General features: G+C 38.8%; 1 protein-coding gene across 12 annotated transcripts in view; it reads left to right on the top strand.

The window, feature by feature from the left end:
* The window catches only part of DNM3 (dynamin 3), a 177770-nt gene that overhangs the window by 14548 nt on the left and 146112 nt on the right, over positions 1–17110 (top strand). For 10 of the 12 annotated variants that reach the window (XM_072041611.1, XM_038183206.2, XM_072041609.1 and 7 more), the window contains exons 3-7: positions 8195–8344; positions 9175–9378; positions 9639–9737; positions 10660–10820; positions 14444–14586. In XM_072041611.1, coding sequence (XP_071897712.1) covers positions 8195–8344; positions 9175–9378; positions 9639–9737; positions 10660–10820; positions 14444–14586 — 757 coding nt within the window. Of the gene's footprint in view, positions 1–3438; positions 3570–3943; positions 4010–8194; positions 8345–9174; positions 9379–9638; positions 9738–10659; positions 10821–14443; positions 14587–17110 lie in introns of those variants that run through there. The other 2 variants (XM_072041612.1, XM_072041613.1) reach the window with 2 other exon arrangements.

Genomic DNA, 17110 nt, shown 5'->3' with positions numbered 1-17110 from the left:
TTATGGCAGAGGAGAAAAAACAATACATACAAATAGTTTTAAAAATTAGCTTTGATTTTTCATTTCTTGATGAGTTTTTCAATTGTGTTAACACCCCAGAATTATGGTATTTCTGCCTTCAGCTCTTGCTCCAGTGCCATAGATTTGGTTCCACACAGCTTGTTTTCGTGACTTGTCTTTTTTAGTTGGACTCACTGCACTAAGTAGAGCAGAAGGTAGCCTTTGTGAGAATTGGGCTTCTGTGTATTTGTCTGGTCAAAATAAAAATACAGCATGTGTATCCCACTGAGCTACGTGAAGTACTGAGACCTGTCATTGGAATTTACCAACTTCATACTCTTCCAAGTGGTGCTTTGTCTGCTGTTATGTAGCTTGGTTCTCTGGCATATTTTATAAACAGTTTTTCTGTCATTCACTTTTTTTCCATTCTAAACCAATGTAAGCAACAATATCACTGATTTACTGTTGATATCCTCTTAAAATAGTAAAAAGAAAGAAGTTACATCCAAATCAGCCTTAAAAAGGAAAAGAAGTGCTCTTTAAGTTGTGAAACACTGTGAAACTCAGGAAGGAATAAAATTGAAGCTTCCAGTAGAACTTCAATCTGTCTCTGTGTGAGAGATTTAATTAAGTTTTTGCGTGTTCTTTTCCTTAAAGGTCTCTTTGTCATTTACAGGAAGGTAGACTTCAGTCTGCATAGGCTCTAAATTTTTCTCTGAATTACTGCTTGTAAAGAAAGCTTTTATTTTCAATGCCTCTATGAAGTTTGCCATAGTCTTATACTATGGAAGAGAAAAGAAAAAATGTGGAATCCATTATTTATGTATTCCCATCTTAAACCTGGGAGTTTTCAAGTGTGTAGTACGTGTACTGTGCTTTATATATACAAAAAGGTCAAATTCATTTAAGTTGGAGGTGTGAGCACTTGTCACTGCTGCATCTCTGGCTTTAGAGCCCTGACAGAAGATGCTGAAATGCATGAATAAAATCTAGCTTTGGAGAATCTTTGTCTAATTTTCCCAGCATCATGTAAGAGCAGAAGAAAAACAAAAAAAAGAATCAAGCTGTATGCTGCTATTCCTAACAAAATGGCTAAACTGTGGGGCCAGAAGAATCAGTAAGCCAACTCTTACACTCCTAACCTGAGGTGGTTGAATACTTCTTCCATGACATCCACATCCTAAACTTATCCTTGCCTGAGCTGTATTGCCTTATTTTGTAAAATCATAATTGTCTGTTTGATTAAATGATCAGTTAAAGGGATTCTCTCTCTTTCTGTTTTTTTCTCCATTAGTATATTCACATAATTTTACCAGCTTTAGATAGACATCTCCATTTTTGTATGAGTGCTTTCCTTGCTATGAAGTATTTTTTGTTTGTTTGTTTTCATTTTAACTTAAAAACACAGCAAGAACTCCAAAAATCTGAGAAAGTGAGCTTCCACCTAATTTCTTGTTTCCTGGATGCTGGGACATACTTCTCCCTTTGGGAAATGCTGTATATTTATTGGTTGTGCTTCAGTGCCAAGAAACCTTTGAAAATACAGGCTTTGATTATTTTGTTACTTTCTTTAAACTGCTCCATTTGTTGTTGTTGGTTTTGGTGGTCAAATTCTAAATATCCTTATCTTTAAGCCACTTTTATCTTTCTGAACTAATTTTAAAGAGAGAAAATAAAACTGCTTAGAGAAGCACAGTGTTCTTTTACAGGAAGCAGATGCTGGACTGATTTTTATCAAGTTCATAATTATTTAAAATGCTATAGAAAGTAATTGGAGGACATTATCAGGTTCTTGCTACTGTAAAAAGCTTGGCTGGTCTCTAATGTTAGGAATTTTCTCGACTCTTTTAAAAATAACTATTCTTAATCTCATTATTCCTTGGGGGAAGGGGAATGCTTTCTATATACCGTAAGAGGTAGGCATGGAGACCTGACTGCAAGATATTTTAGATTCATTTTGGAAGTGGTTAAAGCTTCACTTACCTTTGAGTGGTTGCACTAAGGATTCAGGTTTGGCAGCTGAGGCATTTGTGCACACCCCAGAGGAAAACTTTGGCCACTCAATATTTGGCTTGGAGGTGTCGTGGAAATGTACAGCAGGGTTTGGCTGTGAGGAGTTATCGGGACCCTCCAGCATCTGAAAGGACCTGAAATATCTGGGTAAAGTACTGGTCTTGTTCTCCGCTTTAAAAATGAGAGTATGCAGGTGGTAACATGAAACAATCCAATACTAAGAAGTGCATCTCTTAAGACATAGAGGTTTTTTTGTTTGTTTGTTTGTTTTAAGTTTTGTCTACATTGTTTTTTTTAAATTCTGTGTAACTAGTGCAAAGCTATTTTATAGTGACCTGTTGACTTCCTCTAATCACTGTAACAAGTTTTTTTGTTGCATGTGGCTTTGTCATTTGTACTTCCACACCCATGAAAATACCGTACTCAGCTGAAATCTTGGAAACAAATATAGAAGTTTTAATTAAATATTACACCTGGCAAGACAGTCTTCAGCAGCTGTGCCTATTTTCTTTTGAGTGTGATAATGTATGAGTTTGAGAAATACATGGTGGTATAGAATAAGTTAAAATATGTACATTAAAAATAAATGTACAGTCCTTCAAAGGACTCTCTCTTGTTCTTGAGTGTCATACTTAGGGTTTTTCTTATGTCTTCTTGGGACTGCCCAGCTGCATTTCAAATGAAGTTGTAAATGTGGCCTGCATTTGATAAACTACTGTACCAGCTAGAGGAGGAAAAAAAACAAAACATCTCCATCTTGTAAATATTTGAGGTTCCAAGCTGGCTGTCTTCTGGCAGTGGGAGGCTGGCACTTGTTACTTGTCCCAGAGAAGTCCATTGGCAGCCCTGTAGGTAGGGTCACGGTTCTGCATGCTCAGTCTTTACCTCATATTTTTGACTCAGTTGCTTCTCTTCTGTTAAGAAAGATGGCATATAGCATCTTGCTGAGAGAGGGAATTGAACCAGATAAGCCTGAAGTCATTGTTCTGCAGCAAACAGACACAAATTCTGGTAACGTGGCTTTGTTTCCCCGCACAGAAAGCAGGAATGAAAGACTTCCCGACAAGCACGATGAACCATCTAGATGTGCCTCCATGTCCTTCTCTGTGATCAGAGTTCTGCAGCGTTGGGAATGTCTTGTGTCAGGTCTAACAAGGCTCTTGCTCTTGGGTGCCTTCCTTTTTGCTAGTTTCTGAATAGCTCAGCAAACCGAAAGCTTTAGGAGGAAACAGTCCCCTCCAGGAGGATCCAATTCAGGGAGTTTTTAGAAGGCGCAAGTGTGGCAGGGTGCTGTTAGCTGGCAGCCTCTGATGGGGAACTGAGTTCAGGTGTTACAAGGCAGTTGTGATAAATTGTTCCTTGGGGGAAGGGGAATGCTTTCTATATACTGTAAGAGGTAGGCATGGAGACCTGACTGCAAGATATTTTAGATTCATTTTGGAAGTGGTTAAAGACAATAAGACGTGTCTGTAGGAGGAATTCTGTTCATCCTTCTCCAGGGTGAGCAGTTGGACATGAGGGCAGTTTATTTTATGAGAGCCTGATGTCCAAAGCAGGTAATAGACGTGCCAGTTCTTTAAGCAACTGCTGCAGCCTCAGATACAGGAAGCTCTCCTCTTCTGACCAGACAGATTTTGTTTTATGTGCTCAGCAGTGGGGATGTTTCAGCAGTTACTAGTAAGTGTAGAGTGCTGTTTTCATACTTTCTTGCTCTTGATTCCTTTTCAGGAGGAGAAATGCATCACATATTCCTGCAGTTGTGCTCTTAGAAGTATTTTTCTTTGTGCATCTCTAAGATATGTGCTGGCACCCAGCATGAACTGGGACGAGGGTTTTTAAAGACTGCATTAATGTTCAGTAGTCTTGGAGCAGCACAAGTGGAATTTCCATAAGCTTACCTAGGTTTCATTTCAACTCTTACAGTTCTCTTAGGGCACTAACCTGTAGTGATTTGTCCTGTGTTATCATAATTCCTTAAAGGAGAGCTACTGAGCTGGTGAGTGTTTCTTCCTTTGAGCTGGTATGCCTTAATTTAGGTGTTAAAGCCTATTTTTAAACATGCAAAATTTTTGTTTCACAACTGTCAGTGTATTTCCTAGATGGATTTTTTGATTTAGTATTTCAGTAAGATTAAGTACGTTTCTACAGGAGTTAGTTGATACTGGAAGCTGATACTTGTAATTGGTGCTGCTGAGTAAGCTTTGAGAAGATAATGACTTAGAACAACTGAAAAGGTGTTAAGAGTTCGTTTTCCATTATTATTTATTGCATTTGCCACAGATTCCCTTTAACCTTAGGCAATCTGTTCTTCCTCTTGATGTGTTTTTTCCTGCCTGTGAAAGTGAAATAATTATCTAGATTCCTTGAGACTCGGTACTATGCTTTCTAAACATCAGTGACAGCAAAAGGGTCTGGTCTGGTTTTGGGTGAAGCTATTGTCCTAGGTCTTATGTTTGTTAAAAATGCAATATAAATGCTTTTATTTGCTATTTAAATGTTAAAATATCTTGGTGCTAAGAGGGTTGTTTACCTCGTTTTATTAACTTTTTAAAGAAGTCAATTTTTCAATCTCTGTGCTAAAGAAATGGCACGCTAAGGTTCTGAAAATCAGTATTGAGCTGAATGTTTTTAGATGAATGAACTGCATGTACAATTGCTGCAGGTGTTTCAGTTCTGCTAATTAGAACATTAAGTAGAAAGTAAATCACCATGAGGTTCAAAAAATATTGATTTTTTTTTTCAGAAGTCTTGCAGGTACTCTTTCTTATTGAAATTGCTGAGCTTTAATGCAAGTATCTTCTGCTGTGAGTCTTTTTAAGCATATCCATCTTTTATTGCCATCTGGTGGCAAAAAAAAGTCCCCTAAGAGAAAATGGAAAAAACCTCTGAAAATAATTTAGGCTGTTTACTACAGCTAGCACAAATAATCTTACAGACCTCATCAGCAGGCATGCATTTGGAGGTCTTCAAGGACAAAAACTCGAAAGGTGCCCCAGTAAGGGAAGGACTTTGCAGGGAGGAAAGGAAGATTGTGGCTGCCCTTTTCTGGATCTCACTATCTGGCAGCCACTCATTCAGATGATGAACAGGGATGCTGTGGAAAACAGTGAAGGCTGAGGAGGTGCAAACCCCAAAAGCTAAGAGAATGACCATCACCACAGGGTGGTTGTGACTGGTGATGCCTTCTTGGGCGAATGAGAGATTTGTCATTCAAACAGGGCTAACATGTTAGAAGAGGGGTAGCGCTGCCTGTCTGAAACCTGAATTTAAGCTGTGAGAGCAGCGTCTGCAGCCTTACAGCACCTTGCTTGCTGCTGCATGGCTGTGCTGTACTGGTAGCAGCGCCTGCAGCCATCTGAGCTGCTCAGCAGCGGCACTCACAGTAATACAGTAGCAGAACACAGGCCACTGATGTCATGCTGTTGTAAAATACAGAAGTAAATACTGTGCAAGATCCATTAACAGAAATAGTCTGATCTTTAGTCCTTCTGCTTTTTTTTTTTTTTTTTGTTTCCAGTCATGGAAAGATTTTGGCTAGAGCTTTGCCTCTAGCTTTAAGAGAAATGTCTGGAGGATGGCTGTATGAATGGTCAAATGCACAGAAAGCATAATCTGTAGAAGAAGGCTATCGTTGGCTAGATGAAATCATAAAAGCGTAGGGAGAAATGACACAAGGGGAAAAAATGAGGAGCATTTGGAAAAATGTTATCCCATAACACTTGTTTGCATGATTTGTCTAATGAAAACTGAAAAGGGAACTTATCTTTTATCGTGATACTTCTGGTTGGATGCATTGAAGATAACTATGCTGTGGTAGATTTTTCTATCAATGTTATCCAAGCTGCTTTGAGTGATTCTGTGTTTAAAAACAGAAGAGTATTCTACACACAAAGATGTTTTATTTTTTTCTTTCTATTGACATAACTTAAGTTTTATACAGAAAATATATTTCTGAAAACTGGACAGCTAGGCAGGATCACTCGTTCTGAATGATTTTATGTCGATTCCCACAAAAAGTTAAATAAGATGTGTTCCTGGTATGCTTCTGTGTACGAAAACTGAAGATTGCATTAGAGCATGTGCTCGTCTAGTCGGGCTGAGGGCATCATTGCCAAGGACAGGCTGGGGCTGGGGATCCAAACAAAGCACGGCTTGTTCATCTGAATTTTAATTCCGTAGGCTGTGCGTGGCACCCCAGGTTATGAGGAGTTGTAAAGCCTGCTCCTTCAGAGCTAACGGGACTGCAGATGTCCCTGAGAGGAATAAGCAATTGATAAATATTAATCATAGCTGAAAGGTAGTAAACTTTAAAATTTGAATTATCTTCGTTTCAGACAGGGACTCTTTCTGTTATTAAGTGTGAAATGGAATAAAGAGAAAAGCTTCCTCGAGTGTCAACTGATTATAACTGGGCATGACCTATTAGTTGTTTGAATTTTTGAAATCTTTTTCTGAGAAAATCTTATGAGCTAGTGAATGAAAAGGTGCAGCTAAGAATACAGTTTATTTTGTACTTGAAGCTTGATCTGAATCAACAAAGATGTTTAATTCTGTGTACCGTGTTGTCTTTTAATTGGAAATATTTGAATATTCCTTGTTGTTTCCTTAATAGAGAGTTGAATGTTAAACAAATAAACCCCTCATTCATTGTCATCTTTTCTGCTGGATGTGAAAAGGAATATACTATACACTGGAGTACTTAGTGCTGCGAAAAGTAAGGTGGAGGGGTTTTTAGGTGCTCTTTTGCTCTTAAAATGAGATGTGTTATTTTTTTCTCAGCAAGGGTGGGATTCCCTGACCCTCACACTTCAAATTCAAAGGGATTACAGTACTGTAAGGCAGAAACGCTGGTGTCTGTTTTTTGCCTTCCTTGTTTCACTTCTTTTTTGCTTTAACTGTTGCTATGGTTTTGAATGCAGTTTTGACTATTTTATTTTTTAACAATGCAGTCAGCAACAGTAATAAAGTGACAGTTGGGAAACCTGAGAAGCAGACTTCAGTCCTGATGGATAAGGCCCGCTATTCATTTGTCCCCTTGGATCTGCTCTCCTGAGCTGCCGTTCTCTGAGTATCAAGCAAGTTCTTTACCCTGGTGTTTGAGGGATTTTTATCAAAAACATCTTGTGGGGAAGAAGCACCTAAAAGGGACGGTGAGATCAGGCCTTGACTACAGAGCAAAATCAACTGGGACGTGCGCCATTTTGTCCAGCCTTTCTCCAGTCCTGCTGCTTAGGCCCAGTAAGGGTGAGGCGTGAGCTCGTGTCTGTCATTACCATTTACATCACTAATTTCTGCTTATGCCCTCGCTATGTGGGATAAACATTGTGTTTGTCCTGTTTTGAAGGAAGAAATTGCACTTTTAAGAGATGTGTGTTTGGTTATGCACCTCAAGGGCAGGAAACCCAGAGGGATACAACAAATAGCATCAGTATTTGGACTCGAGAGTCAAAGCAGGTCATTTCTGAGTCTGAAAAATTAGACTGTATCTGTCTCTGAAGACAAGTTGATTCCTGGTTGATGGGGCAAGCTGTACGATGACTGAAGGCTCAGAAATTGTGTTTTACCACCAGCGAAATCACAGCCGCATCTATAAAAACTTTCATCAACTTTTAAATGTGGCTTCAATTTAAGCCACAAGAAGTCCTTAGGCATTGAAGAGTTGAGTTTAAAAACATTGAAGTGTCTTAAGTGCTCTTATTTTGGTTATGAATGTGTAAAATGTGCAGCATTCCCTTGGTAAAATCATATGTAACACAGGCTGTTAGTTTTTGAAAACAAATGCTAATCTTTCATGATACAGAACTTGAATTACTTTTCCTCAGTGTAGTGCTGTATTACAGGCAAAGCAATCAGATGAAAACTCAGATTCTGCACTGAAAACTGTTCCTCGTTCTGTTAATGTAAATGGTATTTATTTCAATCTTTAAGGTTGTTCCAGGAGATGGAGTGCTTAGGATATGAGAGTTAATTTGGCTTTTTTAACTAATCTTTTCTTGGTTTTGGCTGGTTTTCATCTGTGCAGTCATATTTATGGCATGTGTTCATATATAATGCTTTCTGGATACACATGATGATGTACTTTTGTGCGTGAACATCTGAAGAATACAAAGGGCTTGAAAGTAGGTGCTTAAGACTGTTATGAGCCTGTGAAATATAGAGATGCTATTGATATTTTTCACAGAATATGCTGAATTTCTACACTGCAAAGGAAGGAAATTTACTGATTTTGATGAAGTTCGTCAGGAAATTGAAGTAGAAACGGATAGAATAACAGGAGTGAACAAAGGCATTTCTTCAATTCCTATTAATTTAAGAATATATTCTCCACATGGTAGGTAAAATCATTCTCCTCTATATTCCCCATTGTGCTCTATATTCAAGTGATGTAACATATTTCAGAACTCTGTCCATTTGGTGCTCTTTTTGTACGTGTTCTCATTGCTTGATTAGTAGTCTGGGATGCAAAGATTTCTGACACTGAGTTGGACTAAAAGTGAGTATACATGTACATGCGTAAGAATCCTCAGTTTCTAATATGTTACGAAGCTGTTCTGCTGCAGAGAGCTGTTGGTTGGCCAGAACACAGGCTCTATCCCATTTAACATCCTCGTGATTTAAAAATATTCCCGCTTTACATGAAAGTGAAAACAGTCCCTCCCCCAGCACATATTCTATTAGTAGCTCACTAGTAAACTTACTAATAAAGACACATAGTAGGAGGTGGGAGACATAGTGGGGAAAAAACTTTTGCCACCCTCCAGATAGTCCAGATGGATTCCCTTGAAATATAAATAGGAATGGTCTGATGGCCTGTTATCTGTGCTGTCAGGAATGGAAGAAGCTCAGAAAGCCACGTTAATTTGTCTAAGAGCGCCTAGTGACTTTCAGCATACAACTCATATAGTGAATAGTGCTTAATATTTAAAATATTAAATAGTATTCTGAAATCCAAGTGAAAGACTCTGGAGGGAACTATGCTATCAAGTGTACTGTCCAGGTTGTCAGGTATTTTATTTGAACCACTAGCAATGTTTATGTACTTAAAAAAGTAATTATATAGGGTTTATATGATTAAAATCTGTCTTCAGCCTTAGATGTGTAGATCTCTTTAGACATGTCTGGTATGTTAACCAATGTTATGATTCTGTGTTTTCCATACAGTATTAAGCCTGACTCTTATTGACTTGCCGGGAATCACAAAAGTGCCAGTAGGGGATCAGCCTCCAGATATTGAGGTACAGATCAGAGACATGATAATGCAGTTCATCGCTCGAGAAAACTGTCTGATACTGGCTGTGACTCCAGCTAACACTGATCTGGCCAACTCAGATGCTCTGAAGTTGGCTAAGGAAGTGGACCCTCAGGGTAAGCATCATTGAAAAAAAAATTGCTGAGCTTTGTTAAACAGATTTGAGGAATGCTTTTTAATTGCTGGCAATGATGACCCCTTCTTTTCCAGACATACTCTTATTTGTGGTTGTGGCTGGTCTTGTGCAGTACTTGTTTTGAAATAATCACATATTTGTAATAATTGTTATAGAACTATAAGATGTAATTGTTCTTCCTGAATATAAATGATTCTTCACTATCTTTTTTTTTTTCTGCCTGCCTTTGGACCTGGTCAGGCCTTAGGACCATTGGTGTGATCACAAAATTGGATCTGATGGATGAAGGAACAGATGCAAGAGAAATTTTAGAAAATAAGCTACTCCCTCTTCGTAGAGGTAAAAATGTTTGATTGCCCCTATTGTTTGCAATACAAAAGAAGTTTCAGGTAAAGATGATGTTAGAAAGTTCTGGAGATGAATCAAAAGTTATTCTGGACTTGATGAGTTCTTAGCTCTTATCACATTCTATTTAGCAAACATGGAAGGGGGCTGTGCTAAAACTATCCAATAGTAAAATAATTTATTTCTAGACCTGGAAAATACACTGCATATTCCAGAGGAAACAGAAAAAGTCAGTACAGGTTATTAGGCAATTTTCTGTGCCAGATCGCTGTCCTTTGCAACAAAGGAATCTTTTTTTTTTTCCTTACGTATGGCAGAAGTCAGCATCAGAGCCTTGGTAATCTTGCTGTTAACATAGTTTTGACCCCTTCCAGAAATGTTCTGTTGTTGTTCCACACATAATAACACACAATAACAGCTACTGTACCAGTCACTTGCACTGTTAACAATATCAAGAATTTTGCTCCTAGTTATACTTTACTGAAGGGACCATCATCTACTCCCAGTTTATGTTTACGGAAAACAATTTATGAATGTGGTGGTCCAGCAGACATGAAGATATTTCTCAGTTTTCCTGGATTTTGCTAATACCATATTATTTACTTATCTTATGCTTACCTGTTGGGTCTTTCTTAGTTTTGTGTTCATGTTTATTTGAAGAGGTTTCTTTGGGGTACACCAAAATTTCAGGTATTGCTGCATTTGAATTGGAGATTTAAAAGGAAGTGTATCTATTTTATGTAACATCCAATTTGTTCATCCTGTTTAAGTTCATTATAATACTTGTACACAATACCTGAAATATCTGAACTGGAAACTTTAATTTGAGCTGAGCCAGTGTCGTTCAATTTAATATGAATTCAGTTATGCAGAGAATAGCTGCATTGACATGCCCGTTGGTTTTGTGTTGATTCAGGTTATATTGGTGTTGTGAACAGAAGCCAGAAGGACATTGATGGGAAGAAGGACATCAAGGCAGCTCTCCTAGCAGAAAGGAAATTCTTTCTTTCCCATCCAGCATACAGGCACATGGCAGATCGGATGGGAACACCGTATCTCCAAAAAGTTCTAAACCAGGTAAAACCTAAGTTTTTTGTGGTGAGAGGCAGCTCGCGTAATGACAGGATCATTATAAAATCTTCCTTAAAATAAATGTTGGCCAGTGAACCTTATTTATTCTTTCCTGCTTTTAACCTTTTTACTTTTCATAATGTAATAAACAAAGTTGTATATTACATGTATCATATACATATGTGCTGTGAGAAGCAGAGGACCTAGTTTTTGGACTCTTGTCAGCATACATACACCGAGAATCATTAAGATTGCTAAACATAAATTATCAAGGATGGAAGCTTCCGTAACATTCAGCCTTGACTTTTCTCCTGAGTCATGTTTTGTGGCTCAAAAAAATCAGTCAATTTTGGTACGTTATGCATCTAGACCTAAGCTCATAATGGTACCCTGTGACTCTGTAGTTTTACAACTTCAGAAGTTCTTTAATGTTTTATTCCAGTTTAGATTTTTACAAATTAGTAAAGTAGCTTCTTTTAGTATTACCTAAAGGTTGAGGTTTGGGCTATAGCATTAGTCACAAATGCAGTACAGTAATGTAGACGTTCCCCTTACAATTCTTGGGAAGATGCTGGAGGGTAATGAGCCATTTAATGTACTTCTTTCCTCTGAGGCTGTGCACAGAAGCACATAGTTGTAACCTACATTCTTTTTTTTTTTTTTTTTTTTTTTGAGCTGCACTGTGGACAATGGGTGGACTTAGGTGACTATGAGCGAGATTGTGTAGAAGCTGATTTTGACCATTAGAGGGTACAGAGGTTCTCTGCTGCCTTGGGGAAGAATTGGCATTCCTTGCAAAAACTCTTAGAAATATGAGTTTGCTCTAGCAAAGCAAAACTATATGCATTTGATCTACAAAACTGGAAGTACAGGTACAAAAGAAGGAAAATGAAGGTGACACGTGTAAGTGGTCATGGAGCACTGGGGTCATAACATATTCCAATCCCAGCGTGCTTTTATAACCACTCCCTGCCCCTTTTCATGCTCTGGATGAATTCTCTCTTACCCAGTTTTGTTTGGAACTTCTGTTTTGTTTTTGTTTTTTTTTTTAACCTGATAAAAATGCAGTTTCTGGCTTTTACTGACAGTTCTGCACTTCCCTGTTCTGTTGAATACTGAATAGGATCATAGAAAGTAAGTTTCTTCTCCCTTCCCAGTTATTTCTACATGTATATTGTCCTATTCCTTAACTGTCACATTTCTTCTCGTTTAACAGGGCTTTTTGAAATCAAACTTAGAAACTGGTGGGGAGGGAAGAAGACATTTTTAGAAATCATGTGTCCTGAGGGTTCCCTGTATGTCTGTACTTTAACCATAAAATCTATGCTTTATTGTAGCTTTTAATAGCAACAGTGTACCATACACTAATGATATAAATGACAAATACTGTGATCAGAGGAGATGATTCACACCGCTCTTATTTTTGCGCAAACCTCTGGTCTGTTTCTATGAGTTCATGCCAAACCTTGTCAAACTGCAGGTTTCTTAAGCAGGAAATGGAAGTCAGTTTCCCAGTTACCTGGAGGAGAAACCAGTAGCTTACTGTCCAAGTCAGTACACTACCTATACCATGCTTCAAGGGGTTTTTAATTCTTTTCACCACTTCAGTAATGTTCCGTTCACAGCTTGAATAGAGCATGACCAATGATGCATCTCAAGTCCAAAATGGACAACATCAAATCTTCCCTGCCTCCCTAGAATTGCTGATGATGCTATGATTTTCTCAATTATTACTGCTATTACTATTATTTTTTCAAATGATTACTGCTATTACTATTATTTTGAAACTCAGTTTTACTAGCCAAAACGGGGTTCTTCACATTTCTAAATGTCAAACTTGATAATATTTTCTCCAGTTCACTGGAGAAAAATAGCTGGTTTTGATCTGGAATAGACAAAGACCAGGTCAGCCTGGCTTTGTCCATTTTTGATAGCAGCTGGAAACAGAAGAAGAGCTCTTGACTAGAAGAAGGAAACTAAGTGGGGCTGGCCTGCTTAATTTCTTGCTGCAGTGACTTTGCAGGTGTTGAATCTTGACAGCCAGGTTAAGGAATACTCTGGACTTGCTCAGAAGGAATGCTAATGCCATTTATTTGTGCCTTATGAAAAAAAAAAATCAGCAGGATGCAAGAACTTGCCTGCATCCTAAAAGTTGGCCTGTGTTTAGGATGCTTTGCCTCTTTATATTTTGAAAGAGTAATAATGTATTTCTTAGTTTTGAGCCTGAAGCAATTGAGCTTCATGTTTCCTTGTCTTATATGTCCTGACTTACATTACTTTATGTACTGCTACCTTTTTTTTTTTGAGCTGTTTTTTAAATTTATCTGTTTCAGTATGACCTGTCTTCTGTTGCTGTTACCATGTGTTGCATAGATATCCCCAAATGTAATATTCAAGTGTTGTCCCTAAGTTGTTAAACACACATTATTCACATTTATGGTTGCAGGTAGTATTCAATTCAAATTTTTCTGCATCCACAAGGTGGTGCTCCAGGGAAACCCCAGGTTTTGATTTTGTGCCTTTCGGGTCTGCTGAATGACTTTTGTTTTGAGTTTACATACTTTGGTATTTGACATTATTTATAGACTGTGTGATTGGGATTGAGAAGAGGGTTTGCAACATAGTCTATTGTTGTTTCAATCAAGGAATGGATATAATGTGTGAGAAACTTATGGTACAGGTAGTTGATAGTGCTGTCTAAAGACATTACAGCATATATCTGCAAGAGTAACTGGGATATGTTAAACCTTTACAGCTTTGATAAGACTTTTTTACTGTCCTTCAGTTTACCCTGGAAGTCTTTAAAAGACGTTTAGATGTAGAGCTTAGGGATATGGTTTAGTGGGGACTGTTGGCGTTAGGTCAGAGGTTGGACTCGATGATCTTGAGGTCTCTTCCAACCTAGAAATTCTGTGATTCTGTGATTCTGTGTGATTTTCTAATATTTTTAGGTATGGTTTCACAAATGAAGACCATTATTCTTCAGTCATAGAACCTTCTTTGGCCAAAAATTAAGTTTAACTTTTTTTTAAAGTGCTATAATCATTAATATGAGGACAAAATCTCTTCTCCTTAGTATTCTTCATAGAAGGAAGTAGAAATGATGTGAAAGTGACTTTTCTAAGTAGTGGGAGAATGCTGAGTGGGTACTCTATGCCTGTATTTCCTTCTGTCACTGTTCTCAAAGGGTTGTGGATGCTCAGAATCTATTCCTTGTCCTACACTGCTTTGCTGCTGTAAAGGAGTCATCATGCTTAACAAGTGTATAGGGAATTGCAAAACTTCATTAGGAAAATCAACAAAATAGATGTGGCATCAGAATGCAGAGTTATTATGATTGAGGTTGTTTCAAATTAAAGTAACTCTTTAGTGTGTAGCTAAACAAGTATGTTGTAACAGGGCTCAGTGAGTGAGAAGGTCAAGAAGTTTCTCAAGCCTCCAGATAGTGTGTATGTGCAAGGGGTGTTGTGATGTTCTTTAACTGTCTCCACTGTTTCAGACATCAAAAGGAATTACACTGGTAAACTAGCACAGGTTACGGTTGATGTGCTTGGCGGTTAGAAGGAAATGGCTGTACCCTTGCTTTCATCTTTATTAACAACATAAAAGGACTTTTATTTGCTTTTTAGCAACTTACCAATCATATTCGGGATACCCTGCCTGCCTTCAGGAGCAAACTCCAGAGTCAGCTGCTTTCTATAGAACATGAAGTAGAAGTATACAAAAACTTCAGACCCGAAGATCCAACCAGAAAAACGAAAGCCTTGTTGCAGTGAGTGTTTAGTCTTTTATCTGTTTTTCCACTGTCTGTAGGTTTGTTTTGCTTTGTATTTTTTTTTCCCTAATGGACTTACATTATTTTAAGATAAGGATATGGCTAAAAATTCTATATGTGAATTCTAAAGAATTTTGTGCGTGGTATTCCAGAACACTTAACCACTTTCAGCATGATTTTCACTAAATTAATATTAGTAGTCATAGAAAGAGAGAAACCAGGACAGGAAAAGATACAAAGATGGGTGACATAGATGATTGAAGGTAAGAAGCTGCTTCTGATTGTATGGACACATTCTTCAGCCTGTCATAAAGATGACCTCAGGCAAAGGGAGGAGATCGTTAGAAATCTGTAAGATGAGGTGCTTGAAAAGAGAATAAGGAATGCTTCTTTTTCTGATACGGAAACTTGGCCATCCGAAAGAATTCGAGGATGGCAAGATCAAAATTAGTTGTAGGTAGTAATCCACAGGATGTGCGCCTCTGTTACAGAGCTCCTTCCTGCAGGAGCTGATATTAATCACTGGGTTCTTTGGTTTAGATGGTAATAGCATTGGCTTGTGAAAATGTGTGAGTTTTGGACAGAATCCATGCCTTAATTGTAAGTGGAAAATGGTCACCTGAACTAATGAGGCTTTCCTGAGCCAGTTGGAGACTTCGATTTAGTCCTTGTTTTTGTAACAGTTGGGTCTGAAAACATAGACCTAAGTCTGTCCCTCGTAACTTTACTTCAGATGTTCTGGTTGAAAGAAAAACCTGAGGATATAACCTAGGACTCCTCTAGGAGAGTACAACACAGTTCTGTTTTTGTTTTTTTCAACCTGTATATTTGGTCATTTAGCTGCTAGAAAAACATTTGACTTTATGACTTGTTAAGTGCTGCTGGCATCTTAGGGTTGTTCTACTATTGTAACACTACCTAAAGGAAAAAAAAATCCATTTTAGCCTAAATTATCCTGCTTTTCTAATACCTTCATTTTAGTAGGTGCTATAGCAGAAATTAACTTCTGTCAGTAAGAATTTTCCTTGCTTTTCATTTGATCTGTGGAAAGTAACACAGCTAGAAACTTCCCTCTGATTCTCAATAACAAGTTCCATAATACATGTAAGAAAATAAACTACCCGCACTTACCCTGTTTACAAGCGAACTTCCTTTCATGAAAACATCACCCATCTAGTTGACCAAGAGAAGCCATTAGATGTAATCTTTTTGGATTTCAGTAAAGCTTTTGATACCGTTTCTCGCAATATTCTTCTGGATAAAATCTCCAGCTAGGTAGAAACATAATATGATGGGTGAACAATTGGCTGATGGGTTGGGTTCAACGGGTTATAGTAACTGGGGTTACATCCAGCTGGAAGCTGGTCACTAGTGGGGTTCCCCTGGGCTCCATTTTAGGGCCAGTTCTCTTTAATGTTTTCTTAAATAACTTGAAAGTGTTTTGAGTAAGTTTGTAGATGACAGGACAAGAGGGAATGGCCTCAAGTTGCACCAGAAGAAGTTGAGGTTGGAAATCCTGAGGAATTTCTTCTCAGAAAGAGCAGTCTTTGGAGCAGGTTGCCCAGGGAGGTGGTGGAGTCACCATCCCTGGGGGTGTTTAAGGAAAGGTTGGATGATGTGGTGCTTGGGAACATGGTTTAGTGGGTGACATTGGTGGTAGGGGGGTGGTTGGATGAAATGATTGTGGAGGTCTTTTCCAACCTTATTTATTCTATGATACTAAATTGTGAGGAATTGTTGACTTTGTTGTGGGTAGAGAGGCCTGGCAGCCGGGAGGGGCAGCCACACCAAGGGGGTGCCTCAGGCCCAGCACTGCCAGCCAGACGAGGGAAGGGATTTTCCCGCTCTGCACTGGTGCAGCCTCACCTCGAGCGCTGTGTGTTGTTTTGGGCTCCACAGTACAAAAAGAACACAAAACTATTAGAGAGCCTCCAAAAGAGTTAAAAAAAGGTGGTGAAGGGACTGGAAGGCAAGATGTCTGAGGAGCAGCTGAGGTAACGCGGTTTCTTCAGAGCAGGCTGAGGGGAGGCCTCATGGCAGCCTGCAGCTTCCTCATGAGGGGAGCTGAGGGGCAGGCGCTGAGCTCTGCTCCCTGGGGACAGTGACAGGACCCGAGGGGACGGCATGGAGCTGGGACAGGGGAGGGTCAGGCTGGGGGTTAGGAAAAGGTTTTTAGCTGAAGAGGATGGTCGGGCACTGGAACAGGTCCCTAGGGCAGTGGTCACAGCACCAAGCCTGCTGGAGTTCAAGAAGCGTTTGGACAAAGCTCTCAGAAATAAGGTCTGATTTTGGGGTGGAACCAGGAGTTGAATTTGGTGATCTTTGTGTCCCCTCCATCTCAGGATATTCTATGATTCTCCCCTGTAAGATAATTTTCTGCAGTCCTCTTCAAAAATTGATTTGGGGAGCTCTACGCTTGCACTGTTTCCATAATTTTTGTTAGCCCAGGCTGCATAGGTATCTGAGGTTTAAGAAAGATGATGTGCACTGTTACTTTTTGGCTGAATCCGTTGCTTCAAAC

The sequence above is a fragment of the Anas platyrhynchos genome, chromosome 8 (assembly GCF_047663525.1).
Source record: "Anas platyrhynchos isolate ZD024472 breed Pekin duck chromosome 8, IASCAAS_PekinDuck_T2T, whole genome shotgun sequence".
NCBI lineage: Eukaryota > Metazoa > Chordata > Aves > Anseriformes > Anatidae > Anas > Anas platyrhynchos.
This window is presented reverse-complemented; position numbering and strand designations above follow the sequence as displayed.